We start from the raw sequence: 23,366 nt of genomic DNA on the forward strand, positions 1-23,366 counted from the left end.
GTTAAGCCATGATTGATAAAAATAAAAAATAGACATCATATAGTACGCGACAACCTCTTTCTAACAAAGCTAGAACCAGGCCTGTACCTCACATGGATCCAGAGATCTCCCCATTCATTGCTCGAATTGTTCTGCTAGATTTATTTCTAGATGTTACCTCGGGGTCACTTACCTTTCTCAGGGTGTATGTCCTTTTTGCTGCAGCTTTTTCCCTGTAACTGCCACAGATTCTAACAGAAGATATGGCTGGTGGCAGTTGAAGATTTAAACTGAGCGTGTGCGACCACCTCAGTGAGGTGGACAAGAAATAAGGAAAAGCGCACACAGCAGGTGGCGCTGTACACATGCATTTTATTAAATAACTAAGTAGCTATAATTTTTGAATTACATGCAATTACAAAAATATTCAGATCCAGGTGCTGGTTTTAAAAAAATGTTGAATATTTTTCTATTCATAGTTGGAATGGGCATCAATGGCAGAACACGCATTCCTAAAAAAAATCATATATACCTCTTTTTATTATTCTCACTGTCACCCCCATCATGATTCTGGGAGGAGCCATCATCTGAGCTCAGGGTCTCCCTCTGCTCACAGTGTATCATTTTATATAACGGGGTATTCCAGTCCTCCACAGGAGAGGGGATAACTATTAGATGGGTGGGGGTCCATACTGCTGGGACCTCCACCAATCATAAGAACAGGGCCCTGTACCCTTGCAGCCCCCCTGGAATAAACGGAGCAGCCGTTGGCACATGCGTGCTGTCGCTCTATATCAGGGATGGCCAACCTGAGGCTCTCCAGCTGTTGCAAAACTACGACTCCCAGCATGCCCAGACTGCCTAAAGATACCAGCCTACAGCAAGGCATGGTGGGAGTTGTAGTTTTACAACAGCTGGAGAGCCACAGGTTGGCCATTCCTGCTCTATATTGATTTCTATGGGAGTTCCGGAGATAGCCGAGTACATTACTCGGCAATCTCCTATATTCCCATATAAAAGGAATTGAGCGGCCATGCACATACCCAACCAGCCGCTCCATTCATTTTAGGAGGACTGCAGGGTGCAAGGGGCCCCCGTTCTGGTTATCGATGGGGGTCCCAGTGGTAGGAACCCCACCGATCTAATGGTTATTCCCTGTCCTGTGAATAGGGGATAACTTGTAACAACTGGAATACCCCTTTAAGATCATTTAGCCGCTGTATCCCGCTATTAACTAATGTAATACTGCCCCCTATGGACAGGAATATGTAGCAGTACTAGGTAGAATATTTAGGAGTTGCCCTATAAAGCCAACTTGTTCCCTCTACTAAGCAGCAGTAGAGAGTTGTAAACCAGCGCCTGTGGCATGACCATCCACGTTTTCCAAGAGATGCCATTCAATACTTCATCTTTCCTGTAGGGGCGCTGTTGAAAATAAAAAAAAATAACCATTGCAGTTCCCTTGTCACAAATGCCTAATCTAGTGGATGCTACCAGCGAGATCTCCCCACCATCAGCTGGTATCATGGAGTATATTATTGTTTTAAAATCTAACAGCAGGTGGCGCCAATCTATTACCCCCAACTCCCACCCTATAGGAAACCTGGCGGTCTGCAGAAAAGTGCTGCCCTGTAATCGGAATAAATTAGGGGGTACTCTGGAATGATAATACTTTCTAGGTCATTCCTCAAGAGCAGAACTCTGTGAATGCAGCCTACATGAAACCCAGGGGACAAGCAGACCCAAGCCTAAACAGACACACATACTCCAATCACATCCAAAGCTGTCACTTAATTAATCAGCTTGATATATCCTAGAAAAAAACTGCACCCCATTGCAATGCATTGTGCGAAACACGCTTTTCTTCTGTCTGCAGCAATGCAGAGCATGCTCAGTATAGACTCTGACCCGGTGGAGTCATGTGGCCTTGGAATTTAGCAATTTTGAATGCAGGTTTGGGTGTGACTGGAGTATAGGATACAAGTAAAGAATAAAATGTCTGCCTCAATCTAAATTATGATTTTTCAGAATGCGCTGCCTTCCTTGCCTTTACCAGATTACCGGAGACCTTCTCAAAGAAGAAACCACATTCAACAGAAAACTTTCCGTTAGGCTCTAGTTCTTCCAAATCTGCAGCAAGAACAAAAATAAAAAAAATGGCAGTATACAACAAAATTATGATTAAATCATGCAGGAAATCTAAGGTGATGTGCAATGGTGATTTCTGGTCAAGATGTCTTCTATATGGCTACCAATTACTACACCCACATGGGTGGCCATCCAGCTTTCCTGTAGTCCTGATGTGGATCTGCTCCTGTGTAAGCATTCTTTTTTTTTTGCTGCAGATTTGTCATTCTGGACTGGGTGACAACCAGTTTAGCCTCCATGACAATGGCTGCCACCCACCTTTCCACGTCGGTAACTTTAGGGAAGGAGGGTGACCGCTCCAGCGGGGGAGTTGTACTGGTGTCTGTATTAGTTGTCACCCAGCTTTACCATAAACTGACTGGACAGATTTGAGAACTACTACACCTAATTTCCCTACTACCGACCAGTATGTCTTTGGAAACCAAGGAGCCCGGTGCCAGGGGGTGCTTGCCAGGGGGAAAGGCTCTTCGGTTGTGGCAGGTCGTCCGCTCGTCATGGAGCAGATAAATGTTGGGGTGCACTTTCCTTTGTGGGGGGCGCTATTGTAATTTATTACCAACTTTTAAAGTAGGTACAAAGCATAGCATTGCTAGCCACAGTGGACCCACAACAGTACCATCACCCCCATAGCATTGCTAGCCACAATGCCCCAGTCAGTGACTGCCACAGTGCCCCCACAACAGTACCATCACCCTCATAGCATTGCTAGCCACAATGCCCCAGTCAGTGACTTCTACAGTGCCCCCACAACAGTACCATCACCCTCATAGCATTGCTGGCCTAAATGCCCCAGTCAGTGACTGCTACAGTGCCCCCACAACAGTACCATCACCCTCATAGCATTGCTGGCCTAAATGCCCCAGTCAGTGACTGCTACAGTGCCCCCCACAACAGTACTATCACCCTCATAGCATTGCTAGCCGCAATGCCCCAGTCAGTGACTTCTACAGTGCCCCCACAACAGTACTATCACCCTCATAGTATTGCTGGCCTAAATGCCCCAGTCAGTGACTGCTACAGTGCCCCCACAACAGTACTATCACCCCCATAGCATTGCTGGCCTAAATGCCCCAGTCAGTGACTGCTACAGTGCCCCCACAACAGTACTATCACCCTCATAGCATTGCTGGCCTAAATGCCCCAGTCAGTGACTGCCACAGTGGACCTACAACAGTACCATCACCCTCATAGTATTGCTAGCCGCAATGCCCCAGTCAGTGACGGCTACAGTGCCCCCACAACAGTCACCCTCATAGTATTGCTATTTACAGTGCCATCACCCCCATGGCATTGCTATTGCCAGTGCCTCCAAAACAGTACCATCACCCCCATAGCATTGCTATTCCCAGTGCCCCAGTCAGTGACAGCTACAGTGCCCCCACAACAGTACCATCACCCCCATCTGGCATTGCTAGCCACAGTGTCCCTGTCTTAGTGACAGCTCCAGTTCCCCCAGAACAATGACAGCCACAAAAACGCACCAAGAAAATGCCCATTTCATACCCACCTCTGACAGTGAAAGGTATCAGAACCGGTTGGATGCGGGTAAAACTGCTCGTGTTGGTCCATATCCATAAGGCAGTCACCCAGATTCAGATGAGACGCCACCTTTATGAGACTTGGGGCTCATGTACACAAATGTATTTTCTTTCCGTGTCCGTTCCGTTTATTTATTTTTCACACTGTATGCGGAACCGTTCATTTCAATGGGTCCGGAAAAAAAAAAGGAAGTTAATCCTTGTGCATTCTGTTTCCGTATGTCCGTTCCGCACAAAAATAGAACATGTCCTACCTATTGTCCGCATTACGGACAAGGATAGGACTGTTCTATTAGGGGCCAGCTGTTGCGTTCCGCAATATATGGAATGCATACGGACGTCATCCTTATATTTAGCGGATCCGTTTTTTTGCGGACTGCAAACTACATACGGTCATGTGCATGACTCCTTATTGTGGTTTTGTCACATTTCTTGGGAGGAATTTTTGCATCTATCGCGCCATCAGAAGAAAAGGTCTCATGTCAATGAACGAATGTGAAGCCCTTGTCACGTACCCCGCGCCTCTTTTAGTATTAGAGACTTTTTGAGATCTGTCATGCTATTGCTCATATTAAAGCGGTTGCAGTGAGACACTGAATAATCTTCTCTTATACTAGTCCTAAAAAAAAAATCTCCAAAATCCATCCACATATGTAAATCTGATCCCAAAATAAACCTGTCCCCCAACCTGATAATCCTTCCATTTTCAAGGTAATCCCAACGATTAGCGGGGACACACTGCCATCCAGCGGCGTGCTCTAGAACTACACCCACAAAACTAGACCCTTTATACGAGCTCATTAAAGTAGCGTCAAAATCATATGGCGTACATCCCATTATAAAACGCCTCCACTGACTGGCAATCCTACGGATTATATTGTGCGGTTTTTTTACGTTTCTGAAGGAACGCCACCACTCAAAATGGCGCGTAAGGGAGCCGAAGTGCTAAGTGAGCATGCGCATTAGAGTTCCCAGGCATTTCCGGCGTTTGCGTTGCTAGGATACCGTACACAACTCTAGTGGGTCATCCTATGAACAAAATACCGACCACAGCAGAGGTAATGGCGATCGCGGGATATTAATGACTCGTTTATGTATTTAGCTGCACGTTTGGCGGGTCAATATCATTTCCAGGAACCCCTGAGCCTCCGTGGCTGGTGGTATTAGACATTTTACACTGTGGGACTATAAGTCTCAGCAAGCCCTCTGCTAGGAGTTGTAGTTCTTATCCTTGGCTTCCCTCTTGTGGTAGGAGGGACATGTGATATGGGCATATTTGATAAAAAGGGGGCACCTACCAGAGCAATGACCAGTACCACCATTCGTAAATCACCGCAAACCGTTCCGCCGCCGCCGCCTGGCTCCGGTGGTGCTGTGATTGTAGTCGTTAGGTGGGGGTTTACCTAAAGGTCCTGATTTTCATCATTTCTGGTGCATTTCTATGGTCACCCAGCTTTCCCAGACTCCTGAATGGCCGCTGCAGCCCCTCAGAGGGCGTCACCCAGTTTTCCCAGAGTTCTCCGTGGCAAATCTGTGCAGTCCCTGTACCACTGTGTAGCTATGTCCGTGCACTCTTCAGGAAAGCTGGGTGATAAGAGGTAGAAGCCGTACTGGCGGCCATGCTGGTCACCACCCAGCTTTTCCGATTCAAGGATTTGTTTTTGAAAATGCTCTTTTTTTAATGTTTTTGAGAAAGCTGGGTGACAACAGTATGGCCTTTGGGAAAGCTGAGTGCCTGACCAGCTCCAGGGAGGTTGTCGCCCTACTTTCCTAGACCACTGAGTGGCAAATCGGCCCAATTATGCAGCTATACTGGGAAGTAGAGGATATAATGCTGCATAACATGGAAGATATGTCACTCAGGAGTCCAGAAAAGCTGGGTGAAATCTCCCTGTAGTATAATATGTTTCTTTATTACTGCATGAATAAGCAGATTAATCTGGATCTCGGGAAAGCTGAGTGACTGGCCTCCATTACAGCTTCCACAGAGGTTGTCACCCTACTTTCCTAGAGTCCTGAATGGCAAATTGGTCCAATCATGTAGTGACATGAGAGTAGGGGATGCAGTGATACATGCTTAGGCAGATATGTCATTCAGGGCTCCAGAAAAGCTGTGTGACACCCCCTGTAGTAGATGTAATATTCTCCTATTGTTGCATGGTTAAGATGAATCATCTGGAGTTTGGGAAAGCTGAGTGCCTGACCTCCATTACAGCTCCAGGGAGGTTGTCACCCTACATTTCTAGACTCCTGGGTGGCAAATTGGCCCAAATATGCAGCTATACTGGGAAGTAGAGGATATAATGCTGTATAACCTTGCAGATATGTCATTCAGGAGTCCAGCAAAGCTGGGTGAAATCTCCCTGTGGTATATTTTTTTCTTTATTGCTGCATGAATAAGCCAATTTATATGGATCTCGGGAAAGCTGAGTGCCTGGCCTCCATTACAGCTCCACAGAAGCAGTCACCCAACTTTCCTAGAGTCCTGAGTGGCAAATTGGTCCAATTATGTAGTGACATGAGAGTAGGGGGTCATTCAGGAGTACAGAAAAGCTGGGTGAAAACGATCTTTGATATATATGTTTCTTTATTGCTGCATAAGTAAGCCAATGTATCTGGATCTTGGGAAAGCTGAGTGCCTGGCCTCCATTGCAGCCCCACAGAGGTTGTCATCCTACTTTCCTAGACTCCTGAATGGCAAATAAGCCCAATTATGTAGTGACATGAGAGTAGGGAATGTAGGGATACATACTTAGGGCTCGTTCACACGACCATTGCCCCTCCGCTGCCGTATTGCGACTCGCATACGGCGGGTCTGCAATACACGGGGCACCGGCCGTGTGCATTCTGCATCACGGATGCGGACCCCATTCACTTGAATGGGTCCGCAAATCTGGAGATGAGGTGCGGAACGGAACACTACAGAGTGCTTCCCGGGGTTCCGTTCCGTGCTCTATTTGCTCTATCTTTTTGCGGAACGGACGGATCGCGGATCTATTGCGAATGGGTCCGTGATCCGTATGCAGCTGTCCACAGCATGGGCACGGAGGGGGAACAGTTGTGTGAACGAGCCTTTAGGCAGATATGTCATTCTGGAGTCCAGAAAAGCTGGGTGACACCCCCTGTAGTATATACAGTATAATGTTTCTGTATTGCTCCATAAGTACGCCATTTTATCTGGATCTTGGGAAAGCTGAGTGCCTGGCCTCCATTACAGCTCCACATAAGTAGTCACCCGACTTTTCTAGACCCGAGTGGCAAATAGATCCAATTATGTAGTGACATGATAGTAGGGGATGCGGTGATGTGTCATTCAGGAGTCCAGAAAAGCTGGGTGACACCCCTGTAGTATATACGGTATAATGTTTCTGTATTGCTGCATAAGTAAGCCAATGTATCTGGATCTTGGGAAAGCTGAGTGACTGGCCTCCATTGCAGCTCCACAGAGGTTGTCACCCTACTTTCCTAGACTCCTGAATGGCAAATCAGCCCAATTATGTAGTGACATGAGAGTAGGGAATGTAGTGATACATACTTAGGTCTCGTTCACACGACCGTTGCCCCTCCGCTGCCCTATTGCGACTCGCATACGGCGGGTCTGCAATACACGGGGCACCGGCCATGTGCATTCTGCATCACGGATGCGGAGCCTATTCACTTGAATGGGTCCACAAATCTGGAGATGAGGTGTGGAACGGAACACTACAGAGTGCTTCCCGGGGGTTCCGTTCCGTGCTCTATTTTCTCTATCTTTTTGCGGAACGGACGGATCGCGGACCTATTCAAGTGAATGGGTCCGTGATCCATATGCAGCTGTCCCACAGTCGGTGCCCGTGCATTGTGGACCGCAATTTGCGGTCCACAGCATGGGCACGGAGGGGCAACAGTCGTGTGAACAAGCCTTTAGGCAGATATGTCATTCAGGAGTCTAGAAAAGCTGGGTGACACCCCCTGTAGTATATACAGTATAATGTTTCTGTATTGCTGCATAAGTAAGCCAATGTATCTGGATCTTGGGAAAGCCGAGTGACTGGCTTCCATTACAGTTCCAGGGAGGTTGTCACCCGACTTTCCTACACTCCTGAATGGCAAACTCGTCAAATTATATAGTAATATGAGAGTAGGGGACGCAGGGGTACAGTGATATGTCATTCAGGAGTCCAGAAAAGCTGGGTGACATCCCCTGTAGTAGATTTAATATGTTCCTGTATGAGTAAGCTGAATTATCTAGAGCGGCCCGGCCTCCATTACAGCTCCCACATATGTTGTCACCCAGCTTTCCTACAATACTGACTGGCATCTCCAAAAAATGATGAGTGACAACCCACTCAGCTTCCACAGAGGTTGTCACTCAGCTTTCCTAGACCCCAGAATGGCAAATTTGCCCAGTTATGTAGTGATGTGAGAATAGGGGGATGCAGTACTAAGTAGCAAAGTCGATATGTCATTCAGGAGCCCAGAAAAGCTGGGTGGATGAATTGATTCGACAGAAGAGGGCGACCCAAGGATCTCACAAGTGTCTACCTGCTCTCCTTCCCTCCAGGCACCATGGAGATTGTCTACGTCTACACGCGGAAACGCAGCGAATTTGGGCGACAATGCAACTTTTCGGATCGCCCAGCAGAGCTGCACGTGGACATACTGCCCGACCCCTCCCAGGCACTGAACTTCATCGAGAGGAACCCCTGTGACATTGGCATCCAGTGCGCCCACAACATGTCCGAGCACGAGGTATGAGCCAGAGACCATGAGCGTTTTTATATTATGCGGTGTCATACTCTTACAGACCTGCAGGTGGCACTGGTGATGGCTGCTGCATCCAGGCTTCTCCGGGAATATGTCCGGTCCATAGAGAAGGGAACGTTTACCGAATCTCAGAGAACCGACTTAAAGAAGTCCTCCGGGGGAGAGGGGTGACACCCATATACTAGTGCCACCTTTAGTACCCATGCAATATTTTTACCCTAATGCTGATATAACAAGTGTCAGCCATAGTGCCCATATCATATTGACATATAATAGCACCAGCCATAGTGCCCATGTGATATTGACATATAATAATACCAGCCGTAGTGCCCATTTAATAGACTTATAATAGTACAAGCCATAGTGCCCATGTGATATTGACATATAATAATACCAGCCATAGTGCCCATATCACATTGCCACATAATAGTGTCAGCCATGGTGTCCATCTCATATTGTTGTATAATTGCACCAGCCACGGTACCCATATGATATTGCCAGTCCTAATGCTCTTATAATCACGACAGCCCTAGTGCCCATACATTAGTACCTAGTGCCCATTTAATATTGACATATAAAAACACCAGCCATGGTGCCCATATCACATTGACATATAATAGTACCAGCCATGGTGCCCATATCACATTGACATATAATAGCACCAGCCCTAGTGCCCATTTAATATTGACATATAATAGTACCAGCCATAGTGCTCATAAAATATTGCCATATATTAGTACCAGCCATAGTGCCCATATCATATTGCCACATAATAGTGTCAGCCATGGTGTCCATCTTATATTGTTGTATAATTGCACCAGCCACGGTACCCATATGATATTGCCAGTCCTAATGCTCTTAGAATCACGACAGCCCTAGTGCCCATACATTAGTACCCACGTAAAATTACCAGCCCTAATGCCTATATAATAGTGGCAGCCATAGTGTCCATATAATATGGCCTGCCCACATGCCTGTATAATAGTGCTTGCTGTTGTACCAAATAACACCCATATAATTCTGCCAGTCCTAATGCCCTTTTAATAGCCGAAGCCATAGTGCCAATACAATATTGCCGCTATAACGGCCATATTAAAGTGTAAGCCCTAGCGCCCATACAATACTGCTAGTCTACATGCCCATACAATAGTGCCAGCCTTGTATAACACTGTTGTGTACATCAAATATTACCAGCCTTAATGCCTATAGAACAGTGGCAACCACAGTGCCCATGTAATCGTACTAGCCTTAGTGGCAGTTTTGTGATGCCCGTGTCAGTAATAGTGCCCATATATATTAGTGTTAGCCATGCTACCTAATATAACACTCCATTTTCCCATGTCCACCCCCTATTGACAGAAAGTCACGATTCCACCAATCAGTGGCTCCTCTCATGTGACGGGGACGAATTTGACAAAGGAAAAACAGGATTACTACTATAGTGGCAGAGCCGTGCTATATGTGCACCAGTGTTATACCAGGGTCAGCCAGTAGGGGGGGACATACTGAGATCTCATAGGAACCTCTATTATTCCCATATCTCACAGCTAACAGGGTATATAGCTGTTCCCTGTCATGATACCTCACATCATGTCACTTCTGGATGCCACTACGAGCAGCTGGCAGCCTTAGTTTATCTAATGCCAGGGGGACGAGATTACAGCAAGACGGGTATAAATCACGCCAAGGACTCTGTAATTGATCGGCAAAATGCAATTCCACTAAATCCTAATTAGTGATGTTAATAAGTTAATCATGTCCCGGCCATTAAGTAGTTACTGCTAATTACGCTACAGAGAGTTTAGTTAGTTGGCAGAAATCTCAGAGCTATCGGTTTTCTGTTTACCCGAGCTGAGATTTATGGGGCACGGTGTAGTCGCTTCCATGGCATGTGCCAAAGCGGTTTGAGCTGCTATTGTATATGCAACAGCTGATTGGTTTGGTCTTTTGCCCTGTAGAGCTGGGTCCATGGACCTAAACCCAACCAGGGGCAACATCTGCAGGGGGTTTGCATGTTCTTTCCCTGTTGACATGGCTTTCCTTCAGATTCTTTGGGTTCTTCCCCTGTCCAAACAGATTCTTGGCCTCCTATGATAATGGATATGAGATTATTTGAAGAAAAAGCCCAACATGAAGCCATTGTCTTCTGCTGGACCTCATAAGCCCATTAGAACCTTTGATGCACCAGCCAAACCCTGATAGCAAAGGATTTCATGAAGCTGCATGATCTATAGAAATGTTCTTCATCTTTCTATGGGCTCTCAGGAGGTCCACATTCTCCTTGTGGAGATCCAGCTAGAAGGGAGTCTTTCAGGCGATGATCCTGGTGGGTTCTACCTGCTTGCTTCTTGAGTAAGGTTGATGAGTCTCCCAATTAAATCAGTGGCGTAGAGGAGCACCATAGTGTCTTGGTTGTTTCAAGGTCTTTTCACTAAAAGATCCTCATTCGTGATTTCTGCTAGAAGACAAGGACCTTCATCTTGAGAGGTTTGTAATGGATCTAAAGTATGGATTTGCAGACTAACCTTCTGTTTTCCTCTATAGGTGAACACAGAAAGGTTCGAAATGGAGGTGCGAGGAATAAACCACGTGGAAGGCGGCTGGCCGAAAGACATTAGCCCACAAGAAATGGAACAAACCTCTCGTTACAGGAAGAAAGTGGAGAAGGACGACCATTATATCACCACCATTACTCAGCTCGGCAATGTAAGGATGTGGTGCTGGGAGTCAATGGCCAAAGCGACTACACATTTCATTACATTTATTTAACTCTTGTTTTATCAAACGTTTTACATGTCAGAATTTGCAATTAGGGATGGTCCATGGGCTGAGACCACCACTGATCACTGAAATGAAAGGGCAAAAGTGCTCAGCTGAGCCATATGCCCCTTCGGCTTTGATTATGTCTCCTCAAAGAGTGTTTGGTGTCTGGACTCACATACTTTCTATGGATCCATACAAGGAGAGCCAATCGAAGACGAATGGGTACAGTGCTCAGCTCGGCTAGACACTTCCTTCCCTTCATTTCAGGGTCTTCGCGCCCAGACCATCACCGATCAGATCTTCTGAGGTATCAAATGTCTGATGAAATTATAGGCCTCAACGTCAATATCTAACCTTGGTGATGACCAGTGTTTCTACAGATTATCTCATCTTCTGCTTGAATATTTAAGCTTCTCAATATCATGTTCATCATCTTTGTGATTGTCTCTGTCCATCTTGTTGCTGGTTGTCCACGTACCTATCTTAGCATAAAGAGAATCTGTGATCATCATCAACCCTATTAAACCAGGCAAATTGCCTGATAGGGTTGATCATGCTGAGTAAAACTATATATTTTTCTTGAATGGTTGTGGATATACATTATATAACTTTTCATATTTATGACCTATGTGGGGCTGGCCATAGCACTAGGAGCACCGCCCCTGTGCCCAGTCTATTCCTCCCTCCCCTTTGATTGACAGGGCTAGCCATCTCGTCTAGCCGTTTTCTCACACCAGTACCAAGTCAGCTTAGACGAGACTTGGGGCCTGTGCAGTGGATTAGATGAGCGCTGCTTTCTGAGCTTGGGAAGCAGCAGATCTATTGTGCAAGCATCAAGTTGGCCCAGTGATTCGGCCCCTGCGCAGTAGATCTGATGAGCTCAGAGTGCAGGTCTCATCTGATCCACTGCGCAGGCACTGAGTCACTAAGCCGAACTGGAACTTACTCAATGGATCATCTGCTTCCCAAGCTCGAAAAGCAGCGCTCCTCTGAACTACTACGCAGGCGGTGAGTCACTAAGCCAACTCGGGTCTGGAGCAAGAACACAGGGCTAGACAAGATGTCTAGCCCTGTCAATCAAAAGGAGTACACAGAGACTGTGGACGGTGGTCCTAGTGCTACAGCCAGCCCCTTGGTGCTCCAAATAGGTCATTAGCATAAATATAAAAAGTTATATATCTCCACAATTCTTCACCCTAGAGAAAAAAGAAATATAGAATTTACTCAGCATGATCAACCCTACCAGGCAATGTGTATGTTTTTATAGGGTTGATCATGCTGACAGAGGCTCTTTAATTGTCTTATCCAAAGAGTTGGGTCTTCTCTAGGATGTCCATATATTTTTCCAATGCAATGTTTAGGATGATGTGGTCAAGGATCTTCTTGTGATCTTCAGTGTTGGTTCGACCAACAACTATCCCTCCATTCCCTCCGTACACATGCAATTTTGGGTCACCCAAGTGTGCATGTGTTCTAAATGGGAGAGGGCAGTAAGCCACTGCCAGTACCTCTGGTGGCAGCTTGTTTCCCCCTGAACACAAAAGGACTGGTCATGTTGATATCCAACAGCCTGATCCTTATTACACCCAACATGTGCCATCGAGGAGAGTTAGTACACCTTCATACATGTTAGATGATTGACTGGCCATACCAAAATCAGCAGCTGATTATAAGATGGCCTTCTTTAAGGAGAACTGGTCCTGAGGATGGTCTTCTTTTATGGGGTTGTCAACTTTTAGACAACCATGTCTCAAATTTATCCTTAGTTCTTGTTCCACCAGTTGACGTCTTGGTTTTCTTGGTCCCTATAGAAGCTGATGCTGTAGGAATAGTGATGGTAGAAGCTTGTTAGGTTTCCCGAAACCACTCCTGTTAGGTGAATTGTAGCTGACATGGCAGGAAATACATCGTCCTCTAATCATCGCTCCTGGAAACCACAGAGTGAGGAGAAAGGCGGAGAGGAGCGCAATGGCCCCTGATTTACAGCCTGCTTTGTGTTATCTTGTCATCCCAGGTGATGGAGCACTGCATCAAGCAGAACAACTCCATCAATATTTACGAGGAGTACTTTGAAGAAGAGGAGGAGCTGGAAGGAATGGACGAGGCGCCTTCTGCCAAGACCATTAACGTGTTCAGGTAACACTTAGGACTTTCTCGCAGCTAATAGACAAGATGGTTTACGTGACACATTAGAGAGGCAGCCCGCTCTGTATCAGTACGGGGTGGAGACAAGAAAGTCTTACCCCTTGAAGAGTTTTGGTACTCAAGTTAGTTATCACTATCACCATCCTGCTGAGGGCAATTCGGGCATTCCTTAGGCTAGAACTTGTGCAGCAGACCATGCTGATGTTTGTCTTCGTTTGCATGGTACCAGGTAAGTACTTGTGCTTTGGTGTCCATCCATGTCTACAGGGCAAGTATACAGAGCTAGAACAAACCATGTTTCCTGGCACCAGATGATACTGGCAGGGAACCAGTGCCGCTCATTGACTGTATCACTGTTCTAGATCAGCGTTATTCCATATATACCCCTATATGTATACACTATCACTGTTCTAGATCACCAATACTCCATATACTGTAGACACATGTGTACAGTATTACTGTTCTAGATCAGCGTTATTCCATATATACCCCTATATGTATACACTATCACTGTTCTAGATCACCAATACTCCATATACACATGTGTACAGTATCACTGTTCTAGATCAGCGTTATTCCATTTATACCCCTTTATGTATATACTATCACTGTTCTAGATCACCAATACTCTATATACTGTATACACATGTGTACAGTATCACTGTTCTAGATCAGCGTTATTCCATTTATACCTCTATATGTATATACTATGACTGTTATAGATCACCAATACTCCGTATACTGTATACACATGTGTACAGTATCACTGTTCTAGATCAGCGTTATTCCATTTATACCCCTATATGTATACACTATCACTGTTCAAGATCACCAATACTCCATATACTGTATACACATGTGTACAGTATCACTGTTCTAGATCAGCGTTATTCCATTTATACCCCTTTATGTATATACTATCACTGTTATAGATCACCAATACTCCATATACTGTATACACGTGTACAGTATCACTGTTCTAGATCAGTGTTATTCCATATATACCCCTATATGTATACAGTATCACTCTTCTTCCAACAGAGACCCCAATGAGATCAAGCGCACAGCCACGCATCTCTCCTGGCACCCTGATGGTGGCAGGAAGCTGGCAGTGGCATATTCCTGTCTGGAGTTCCAGAGGGCCCCCAAAGACATGAGCTATGACTCTTATATCTGGGACATTGGTGAGGAAAGTTTATTTTTTACAGTCTAGATGCAATTGAGAGAATCCACCACTTGTGATGCCTACTAAACACAGTTTTAATATCTATTCGTGCTCCTTCCCCCCCCTCTGTTACGCAGAGAATCCAAACAAGCCGGAGCTGACCCTAAAGCCTGTGTCGCCTCTGGTCAGCTTGGAATACAACCCCAAGGACTCGCACATCCTGGTCGGAGGATGCTACAATGGACAGATCAGTAAGTGCGACATTGACCACGTGACTGCTGCCCTCTAGTGGTGGAAGTCTTGCTTCAAGTCAGATATAATTTCATGATAATATATTAATAATAATAATCTTTAGTTATATAGCGCCAGCATATTACGCAGCGCTTTACAATTGGACAGTGTATTTTGTGACCCTTCAATGTACCAAGAGATGCCCAAACGTTTGCAGAAGACTGTTCCATCACTTACATATAATCCAGGGCTATAAAGCTGTAGAGCAGGCATCCTCAACCTGCGGGCCTCCAGCTGTTGCAAAACTACAACTCCCAGCATGCCCGAACAGCCTACAGGTATCAGCCTACAGCAGGGCATTGTGGGAGTTGTAGTTTTACAACAGCTGGAGGGCCGCAGTTTGAGGATGCCTGCATTAGAGAATCATATCAAAGATGATGTGCTCCTTCCTAGTCCTCTACTAGCTAGGGGCATTTAGTATTCAGTCTGTGCAGGGAGACTTGCAAAATGCACTGTTCTTGTCTAATTACCGTTCAAGACTCATACATTCAAGTGCATGGGTGGGAACGTAAAATCGGGACGGTCGTCTAAGGCCTCCTGCACACGAACGTGTGCTTCCTGTTGCCGTATTACGGACCGCATTGGCAGATCCGCAATACACGGGCACCGTTCCGCGTGCATTCCGCATCACGGATGCAGACCCATTCACTTCAATGCAGAATGGTGCGGAACGGAACCCTACGGAAGCACTACGGAGTGCTTCCGTGGGGTTTCGTCCCGTACTTCCGTTCCGCAAAAAGATAGAACATGCCCTATCTTTTTGTGGAACGGCCGGATCGCGGACCTATTAAAGTGAATGGGTCCGCGATCCGCTGCGGCTGCACCACGGTGGTTTTTGTGCATTGCGGCCCGCAGCACGGCCACAGGGCGCACACGTTCATGTGCAGGAGGCCTAAATCAGATCCTAAAGTGTAGCTCACCTCTGAGTAACACTAGCTCTGTAATATCTCTTCATTTGGGCTCGTTAACACAAACGTTTTTTGCGTTCCATATACGGAACCATTCATTTCAGTGGTTCCGCAAAAAAAAAAGGAATGTACTACGTATACATTCCGTTTCCGTTTTTCCATTCCATTGAAAGATAGAGCATGTCCTATTTTTGTCCGCAAATTGCATTCCGTGGCTCCATTCAAGTCAATGGGTCCACAAAAAAAACGGAACACATACGGAATGTACTCCGTATGTCTTCCGTATCTGTTCCATTTTTACGAAACCATATATTGAAAATTTTATGCCCAGCCCAATTTTTTCTATGTAATTACTGTTTACTATATATGCCATATGGAAAAACGGAACAGAACTAGAAACTCGGCCCGCAAAACACTGAAAAAAGAGATAGGGTCGTGTGAACGAGCCCTTAATCTAATGAAGTGTAATTTGCAGTGTAGAAAAAAAAAGGTGGAAACCATCATCAAGCAGATGGATCTGTATGTATAAGGCCTCATGCACACGACAGTGTTTTTTCACTGTCAGTGATTTGGCTTCAGTGGTCCGTGTCCGATTTTGCTTCAGTTGTGTTTCCTTGTGTCTTCCTTTTTTTTTGTCTGACAGTGTAAAAAAAAGGAAGGTTAATGAAAAGTGTAATTTTATTGCACCTAGGTCTTGTAGAAAAAAAACGGACACGGACGACATACCAGTTGTGCATCCGTTTTTTTTTTTTTACGGACCCATTGACTTGAATGGGTCCGTCCTCCATTTTCCACTGACAAGAATAGGACAGGTTATATGTGTTTTGACGGACTGGAATCACGGATCACCGACGCGGAGAAAAAAATGGAGGACTATCAGTTTTTTTTCACAGCTCCATAGAAATTAATGCGACCTCCGCTAAACTGTGAAAAATGACAGAACGGACGCGGATGCACACAACGGTCGTGTGCATGAGGCCTAACTTTGAGAGCATAATGATTTGCAGCTGTGAATAGTCTGTGGCTCTAATGAGCTCACCTTGAATGCCCTATTAATACTGCCCAAAAACGAGATAAAGCCCAAAAGCAACAGTTAACCTGCTTGTTGATGGTTTCCACCTGATAGCAACGTAATGCATTTATGTTACAAAGCTGAATTAACTGACTACATAGGAAAGGTACAGTATTGTTTAGACTATAAGATGCACCTGACTAAAGGACACCTCCAGGTTTTAAACAACAAAAAGATGGAAAAATGATTTCACACAAGATCAGCACAAATAATATCGTACATTTATTCCATGGGTTAGAAAGATTATGGTGATGCCAAATATGTCTGGGTTTTTTATTTTTGCGTCAGTGGAGCTTCATGAGGGCTTGTTTTTCGTGCGGTAAGTTGATGATTCTTTGGTACTATTTTGTGGTACGACGTACGACTTTATGATTGTTTTTTTTTTATTTGGGTAAAGCTAATTGAAAACTATTATTTATGGCAACTTATTTTAGATATTACTTTCTAGTGATAATCATTATCGCTATTACTGTAGCAAGTAACGGGTATCGCTAGAGAAGTGATCCTCGTATTATATGCTAAAGATTGGATGGGGACGGTGTAAATTATAAAATTTATTGATAGTTGTGTATTTGTCTGCAAGTGTACGCCCTCTGAATGATGGGGGGAGTTGATAGCATTCACAGAATTCCATGTTATCCCACCCCCTGGGATCATGTACAGTTACACAGGGAGAGGATTATCTATGCCTCTCCTAATCTAATCTCTCTGCAGCCTGTCAGCATGTTTCCCATGCTGGCTGACATGAGAGCCAGCTGAAGGGAGGGTCCTACTTCAACAAGGTCTATCTCAGGCTGTACAGCAGCTAGAGATGCTAAGAATCTAAGACCTGGAGTATCTGTAGGAATGCAGATGTCACTCCTGACCTGGTTTCTAAAGTTTAGTACAGCTCAGATTCTTAGCTTTAAAACATGACCTGGCTCACATCTCTATCTGCCATGCAGCCTGAGATAGAGTCCTTAGTAGCTGCTAAGCCCCCTGACTTTGGACTATAAGACGCGGGGATTTTCTAAAAAGTGCATATCATAGTTTTAGAAATATGTTTAAAGTCAAAAGTGGAGTTTAACAGGATTACTGCCTCTACTCATTGGGCAGAAAGCTATTTTGACGGGGAAAGCATTGACTTTGTTAGAAGGAGTCTGATACAGAATAAACACCTATGGCCTGGATTTGTACAGGACCCATTCTTCAATGTGTAATGTCCTCCTCTTGTTTTCCAGGTTATTGGGACACCCGGAAAGGTGGACAACCGGTGGAGCTGTCTGTCATCGAACATAGTCACCGCGATCCTGTGTACAAGGTCATATGGCTGCAGTCAAAAACTGGCACAGAGTGTTTCTCGACTTCCACCGATGGACAGGTGACCTGTAGAACTTTTTTTTTTTTGTTATAGGAAAACTTTAGGGGGGTGGATCACATCATCCATCATTCTCTTATATTGCATGAAGGGCTTCTTCCTTTTGTCCCCCCCCCCCCTCCCTTCTCATTATATGAAGGAAGAACAGCATAACCCTCTGGATTCTACTTCCCCTTTTTGCATTTCTGGTCCTAGACCAACCCTGGACTAGGACTCTCCTTTCCTCTGGGGCTGATAGCAGCAGCACCCATGATCAAGTAGTCACCATGGGAATCTGCCCCATGGAACAAGGGTATGCACTGCAGAAAATCTCTTTACGATCCCGTCTAGTGGGATTGCATTGCCAATTTGCCATATAAATACCTTGTCTAGAAAGTAATTAATATTTAGTTTTTTGGTGAATTTTGGTTACAGGTCTTATGGTGGGACTTACGAAAGATGAGCGAGCCAACAGAGAAGCTGATCTTGGACATCACAAAGAAAGGAAATATTGACTTGGCTTTAGGTGGCATCTCCCTAGAGTTTGAGCCAACCATCGTAAGTGAATGATACATTACTCTTACGACTACATGTCCCATGAGTCCATGCCCAGGCATGACAAAGGCAAGGCTAGTTCAAGTTGACATCTATCTGAAGCTATGGTTAGATACAGTAGAGGCTTCTAAACTATAATGAAGATGCAGGAGTCTGGATTAAGAAGAGGTCCAGGAGAGGCTACAGCCTGTGCCCAATGCAGCAGCATGCACATCACAAGCCATTTCCAAACTCTAGTCTACTGCAAGCAGGTGCCGAAGTGATTGGTTGTCAGTAGACTTGCATCATCTAATAAACAGCCTGGAGGAGATTATGTGACAACAGCACCAGAATACATAGGACTAAGCTGATTTTGGGCTGTAACCCAAAGTGTTTCTAAATTGTTCTTCATTTTATCATAGCCAACCAAGTTTATGGTGGGGACAGAACAAGGTATGGTTATATCCTGCAACCGAAAGGCCAAGACCCCTGCTGAAAAGATTGTGTGCACTTACAGTGGTCACCATGGCCCCATCTATGCAGTACAGAGGAATCCATTCTTCCCAAAAAATTTCCTGACAGTAGGAGACTGGACGGCTCGCATTTGGTCAGAAGACTCTCGGGAGTCCTCCATCATGTGGACTAAGTAAGATATTATAACTAGGTAATACTGAGAGTTATGCACAGGGCTTGTGCCCACAGGAGGCCCTCCTGCCAGGGTACCAGTGTCAGTGTAGGGGGCTGGAAAAAAATGCTTTGCAGTTCTGCCTGATAAAAAAAAATGTCCAACAATGTGAGGACAAACATCTGAATAGATAGAAATACATTGTACAAATAAATACAGACAGATTGCTACGAACTGGTCTGCAGTACCACAGCCTTCCCCCCTCCATAATAGTCCATAATACTATCATGCCACAGTGCTCCCAGTAACAGCCACAGTGCTCCAAACATCAGCCACAGTTCTCCAGTAGTCTGAGATGGTCTATTAAAGGGGATCTCCCATGAACACATCTAATACCCTATCTGCAGGATAAAGCATAAGTGTCTGATCGGTGGGGGTCTAACTGCTGGACCCCCGCTGATCGCGAGAAAGGGGGCGGTCACACGTGTGCTGCCGCTCCATTCAGCTCTGCGGTGCTGCTGGAGATAGCGCTTGTACTCCGGCAGTCCTATAGAGTTCAGTGTTGCGGTAGACACGCATGCATGACTTCTGCATCATGCAAATTGGGAGCATGGGTTCCCGTTCTCGTGATCATCAGGGACCCAGCAGTTAGATCCCCGCTGATCAGACACTTATCCCCTATCCTGTGGATAGGGTATAAGATGTCTTCATGGGTCAAATAATTAGCCGCTCCTACCATTGCTTTGAGATTCCAATTGTGTATTAACGCCTAAGAAATCTTACCTGTCAGATCACATTCTCTTCTATAATCTCCTGTCCTTGTCCAGCATCAGAGACTTTTGAATTGATAAGAAAGTATGTTGCTGTGACTGCCTACAAATCTGACTGATGAGCGTGCCAGAATATAACTTGGCATATACCCAGCAGATTTTGTTCTTCCTTCTCCAGATATCACACAAGTTACCTAACAGATGCCGCCTGGAGTCCAGTACGACCTTCTGTGTTCCTTACCACCAAGATGGATGGGACCTTAGATGTTTGGGACTATTTATTCAAGCAGAACAACCCCTCCTTGAGCCTGAAGGTACTAACTTGGTTTGTAGTGGGGACTGGAGAGCGATAGAGGCTTCCTTATGTTCTATGGAAGAACTACTACTACCTATGTTGACACTTGAAAGGAACTGGCCGACATTTACCCACATTCTGTCTTCCTACCACAGGTTTGTGATGAGGCACTCTACAGCCTTCGCTTCCAAGATAATGGCCGGTTTGTAGCTTGCGGCTCTAAGATGGGTCTGACAACTCTGCTGGAGCTGTCTCCTGGACTGTGCACAATGCAGAGAAATGAGAAGAACATCGCCACTGCTGTAAGTTCGGTCACATACTGAGTTACAGCTGCGTTCACAATTCTGCAGGCTTCAGAGGTGGAATCCCCCGGCATTCCCTGATTGTTCAGTGTCTGGAAGGAGCCTGTTTTAGTGTTTTGCATTCTGGTAAGTCCATGTCCATATTGCACATTCTCACTCCGTCATTCTTAGATGTTTGAAAGAGAGACAAAACGAGAGAAGATCTTGGAGGCTCGACACCGTGAGATGCGTCTAAAGGAGCGGAGCAAAGCTGAGCCGAGCAAAGAGGAGGAAACCAAGGATGATAAACCTGAGGAGAACATGGAGGAGTTGATCGCCAAGGCTGAGAAGGAATTCTTTGACATCATCGAGGCTGAGCGCAAGCGAACAGAGCAGGAAGTGAAGAAGCAGGCAGGGGACGAGGACCAGGTATTATGTTCAGTGGTTCTTATGTCCTGTTATGACATGTAACATACACATTTTGTTTGGAAGAGCGCCTCCTCCTGGCACAGCAGTGATGATGCCAGTAACTTTAGTGTCTCTGGTTCACATTTCATCCAGAAATGATTGATTAATTCTGCTCTGCATGAGGAGGAAGTGGACACATCTGAGTCAACTTTTGGGAAGGGACATCAGAGAAGGGGGCATACAGTCCTGTAATGTTTTTGGAATATTGTTCCACCCATTTTTCAAATGCTTGCCCAATTCCACAGCATTTAAATCACAAATAGTGTATATGTCCCCCCTCGTCACATCACAACAAATAAAGATCCCCTATAGTATCCACAGACCCCAAATCATCCCCCAGAAATATAGACTCCCAGACCCCATTGAAAAAACACACACCCCCTAAATAAATACAGACCCCAAACCATTTCCCTGAAATATACACCCCAGGACTAATACAGCCCCTCTGATGTGCACAAAGACCCCCTAAATAAGTACAGACCTAGTAAGCTAATAGACCCCAGACTAAACTTCCTAAATAAATACAAACACCCCCCTAGACCCCCAGAATAAATACAGACCCCCTACAGAGCCAAGACCAGACCCCCTAAATAAATAGAGGGCCAAGACTAGACCCCCAAATAAATGCAGACCGCTTAAATAAATACAGACCCGCTACAGATCCAAGACCAGGCTCCCTTAATAAATACAGAGCCCCTACAGAGACAAGACCAGACCCCTGAAATAAATACAGAGCCCAGACCAGACCCCCAGAGTAAATGCAGATCCCCTACAGAGCCCAGACCAGACCCCCAGAGTAAATGCAGATCCCCTACAGAGCCAAGACCAGACCCCCAGAGTAAATACAGACCCCCTACAGAGCCCAGACCAGACCCCCTTAATAAATAAATACAGGCCCTCTAAGGTGCCAAGACCAGACCCCCAGGGGAAATACAGACCCTTCTTTATACAGATCCCAGGCCAGACCACCATACTAAAGACCCTAAACCAGACCTTAGTGTTGATCAGTAGCCGCCATATTGAATATACTACTACTGAGCGAGTCTGTGTAGATTTCCCGATATGACTGGACCCAGCCATTGTGCGGCTGGTCTCTGTTATCAGCCACGTCAGATTGATTTTCAGTTGTATAATGGGAAGCCCAGAAGAACCCCTGTCCTCCTCATCGCTACTTTCTCCGTTGACATTCACCTACACATGGGTCTGCTCTTATTGTCTTCCACAGGAAAAGGAAGTGTCGGAGGAGAAGGAGATCCACTTGCAGGTCAGTTTCTCATTTACTGCCTGGAGCAAAATCTTATTGATAACCCTGGACATAGTTATATCTGTTTATGGGAAAGCTGGGTGACTGCCAATATGGCCGCCTTTGCTTTTCTTACTATGTGAAAGCTGGGGGACAACCTGTATGGCTGTAATGACCCTTGGGTGTGCTTTTCCCTTGCATACTGTGCCCGTCTCCACCTTCTAAACCTCTCCCTATCTTCTCTGCAGGCCTGACCCTGCCCGTGGTGCCACAGATGATCCAGACGTGACTGCTGTGATACCATCTCATTTTCCATAGGACATTCATATTTTTTTGCATTTTCAATGTGGAAATAAATAATTTATTGCAATATTGGGTGGAGGCCTACAACATTCAGTGTAAACTGGCACCGTGATATTGGTGCGAAAATATTGGTGAGAAGGTCCAGATTTCTGCATCAGTTACAGTCATTACATCCTATACTCTATTCACATCAAAATCTGCGTTCAGAATTCGGATTATTTCCTGTAGTATTTGATGTCTCTTTGCTGCCCCCTGCTGGTTCAGTGAGCAGCAAAGCACGTTGTTAAAGGGGTTGTCTGGATAGTTCATCAGTAAGTGATTGGTGGACCTCCAATGCCCGTCACCCCACGCTGATCAGATGCTTGAAGAGGCTGTGATGCTCCTGTAATCGCTGCAGCCTCTTCGCAGCTCACCAAGCACAGCGCCATCCATTGTATAGTGGCTGTTATTGGGCCTGGGCTGCTATACCATTCACTTGGTTGGGTCTGAGCGGTGCTTAGGCCACGTGACGACAAACGTGACGTCACTGACCTCGGAAGATGCTCCATGAGCACTGTGGTGTTTTCAAACAGCTGATCGGTGAGGGTGCCGGGTGTCAGACCCCCAACTACTAGATAACGATGACCTGTCCTGAGGATAGGTCATCGGTTTTAACTACTTGGACAACCTCTTCAGGGTGGCAGTACCCAACGGACCACCTTTCATCATCATTTAGATTACATTATACCATATCCACTAATCACATCCAAAGCTGCA

The 23,366-nt window shown here is 45.6% G+C and overlaps 1 protein-coding gene across 1 annotated transcript; it reads left to right on the forward strand.

The window, feature by feature from the left end:
* Positions 1 to 4,674: 4,674 nt before the first annotated feature.
* On the forward strand, positions 4,675 to 22,944 carry DNAI2 (dynein axonemal intermediate chain 2). Its single transcript, XM_044299282.1, has 14 exons — positions 4,675 to 4,723; positions 8,209 to 8,396; positions 10,956 to 11,117; positions 13,189 to 13,310; positions 14,361 to 14,503; positions 14,622 to 14,735; positions 17,976 to 18,115; positions 18,527 to 18,649; positions 19,048 to 19,271; positions 20,199 to 20,334; positions 20,471 to 20,617; positions 20,789 to 21,025; positions 22,290 to 22,328; positions 22,556 to 22,944. The coding sequence occupies exons 2-14, from the start codon at positions 8,214 to 8,216 to the stop codon at positions 22,559 to 22,561; spliced, it is 1,776 nt and encodes a 591-aa protein (XP_044155217.1). The 5' UTR covers positions 4,675 to 4,723; positions 8,209 to 8,213; the 3' UTR covers positions 22,562 to 22,944.
* The last annotated feature ends 422 nt before the right edge of the window (positions 22,945 to 23,366 follow it).

The sequence above is a fragment of the Bufo gargarizans genome, chromosome 6 (genome assembly GCF_014858855.1).
Source record: "Bufo gargarizans isolate SCDJY-AF-19 chromosome 6, ASM1485885v1, whole genome shotgun sequence".
Taxonomy (NCBI): domain Eukaryota; kingdom Metazoa; phylum Chordata; class Amphibia; order Anura; family Bufonidae; genus Bufo; species Bufo gargarizans.

Excerpts from the sequence above, each read along its gene's own strand:
- DNAI2 (XM_044299282.1), top strand. The coding sequence starts at position 8,214 with ATGGAGATTGTCTACGTCTACACGCGGAAACGCAGCGAATTTGGGCGA. Across the intron at positions 14,504-14,621 it reads CTCTTATATCTGGGACATTG|AGAATCCAAACAAGCCGGAG; the intron begins GTGAGGAAAGTT and ends TCTGTTACGCAG. Across the intron at positions 21,026-22,289 it reads AGGCAGGGGACGAGGACCAG|GAAAAGGAAGTGTCGGAGGA; the intron begins GTATTATGTTCA and ends TGTCTTCCACAG.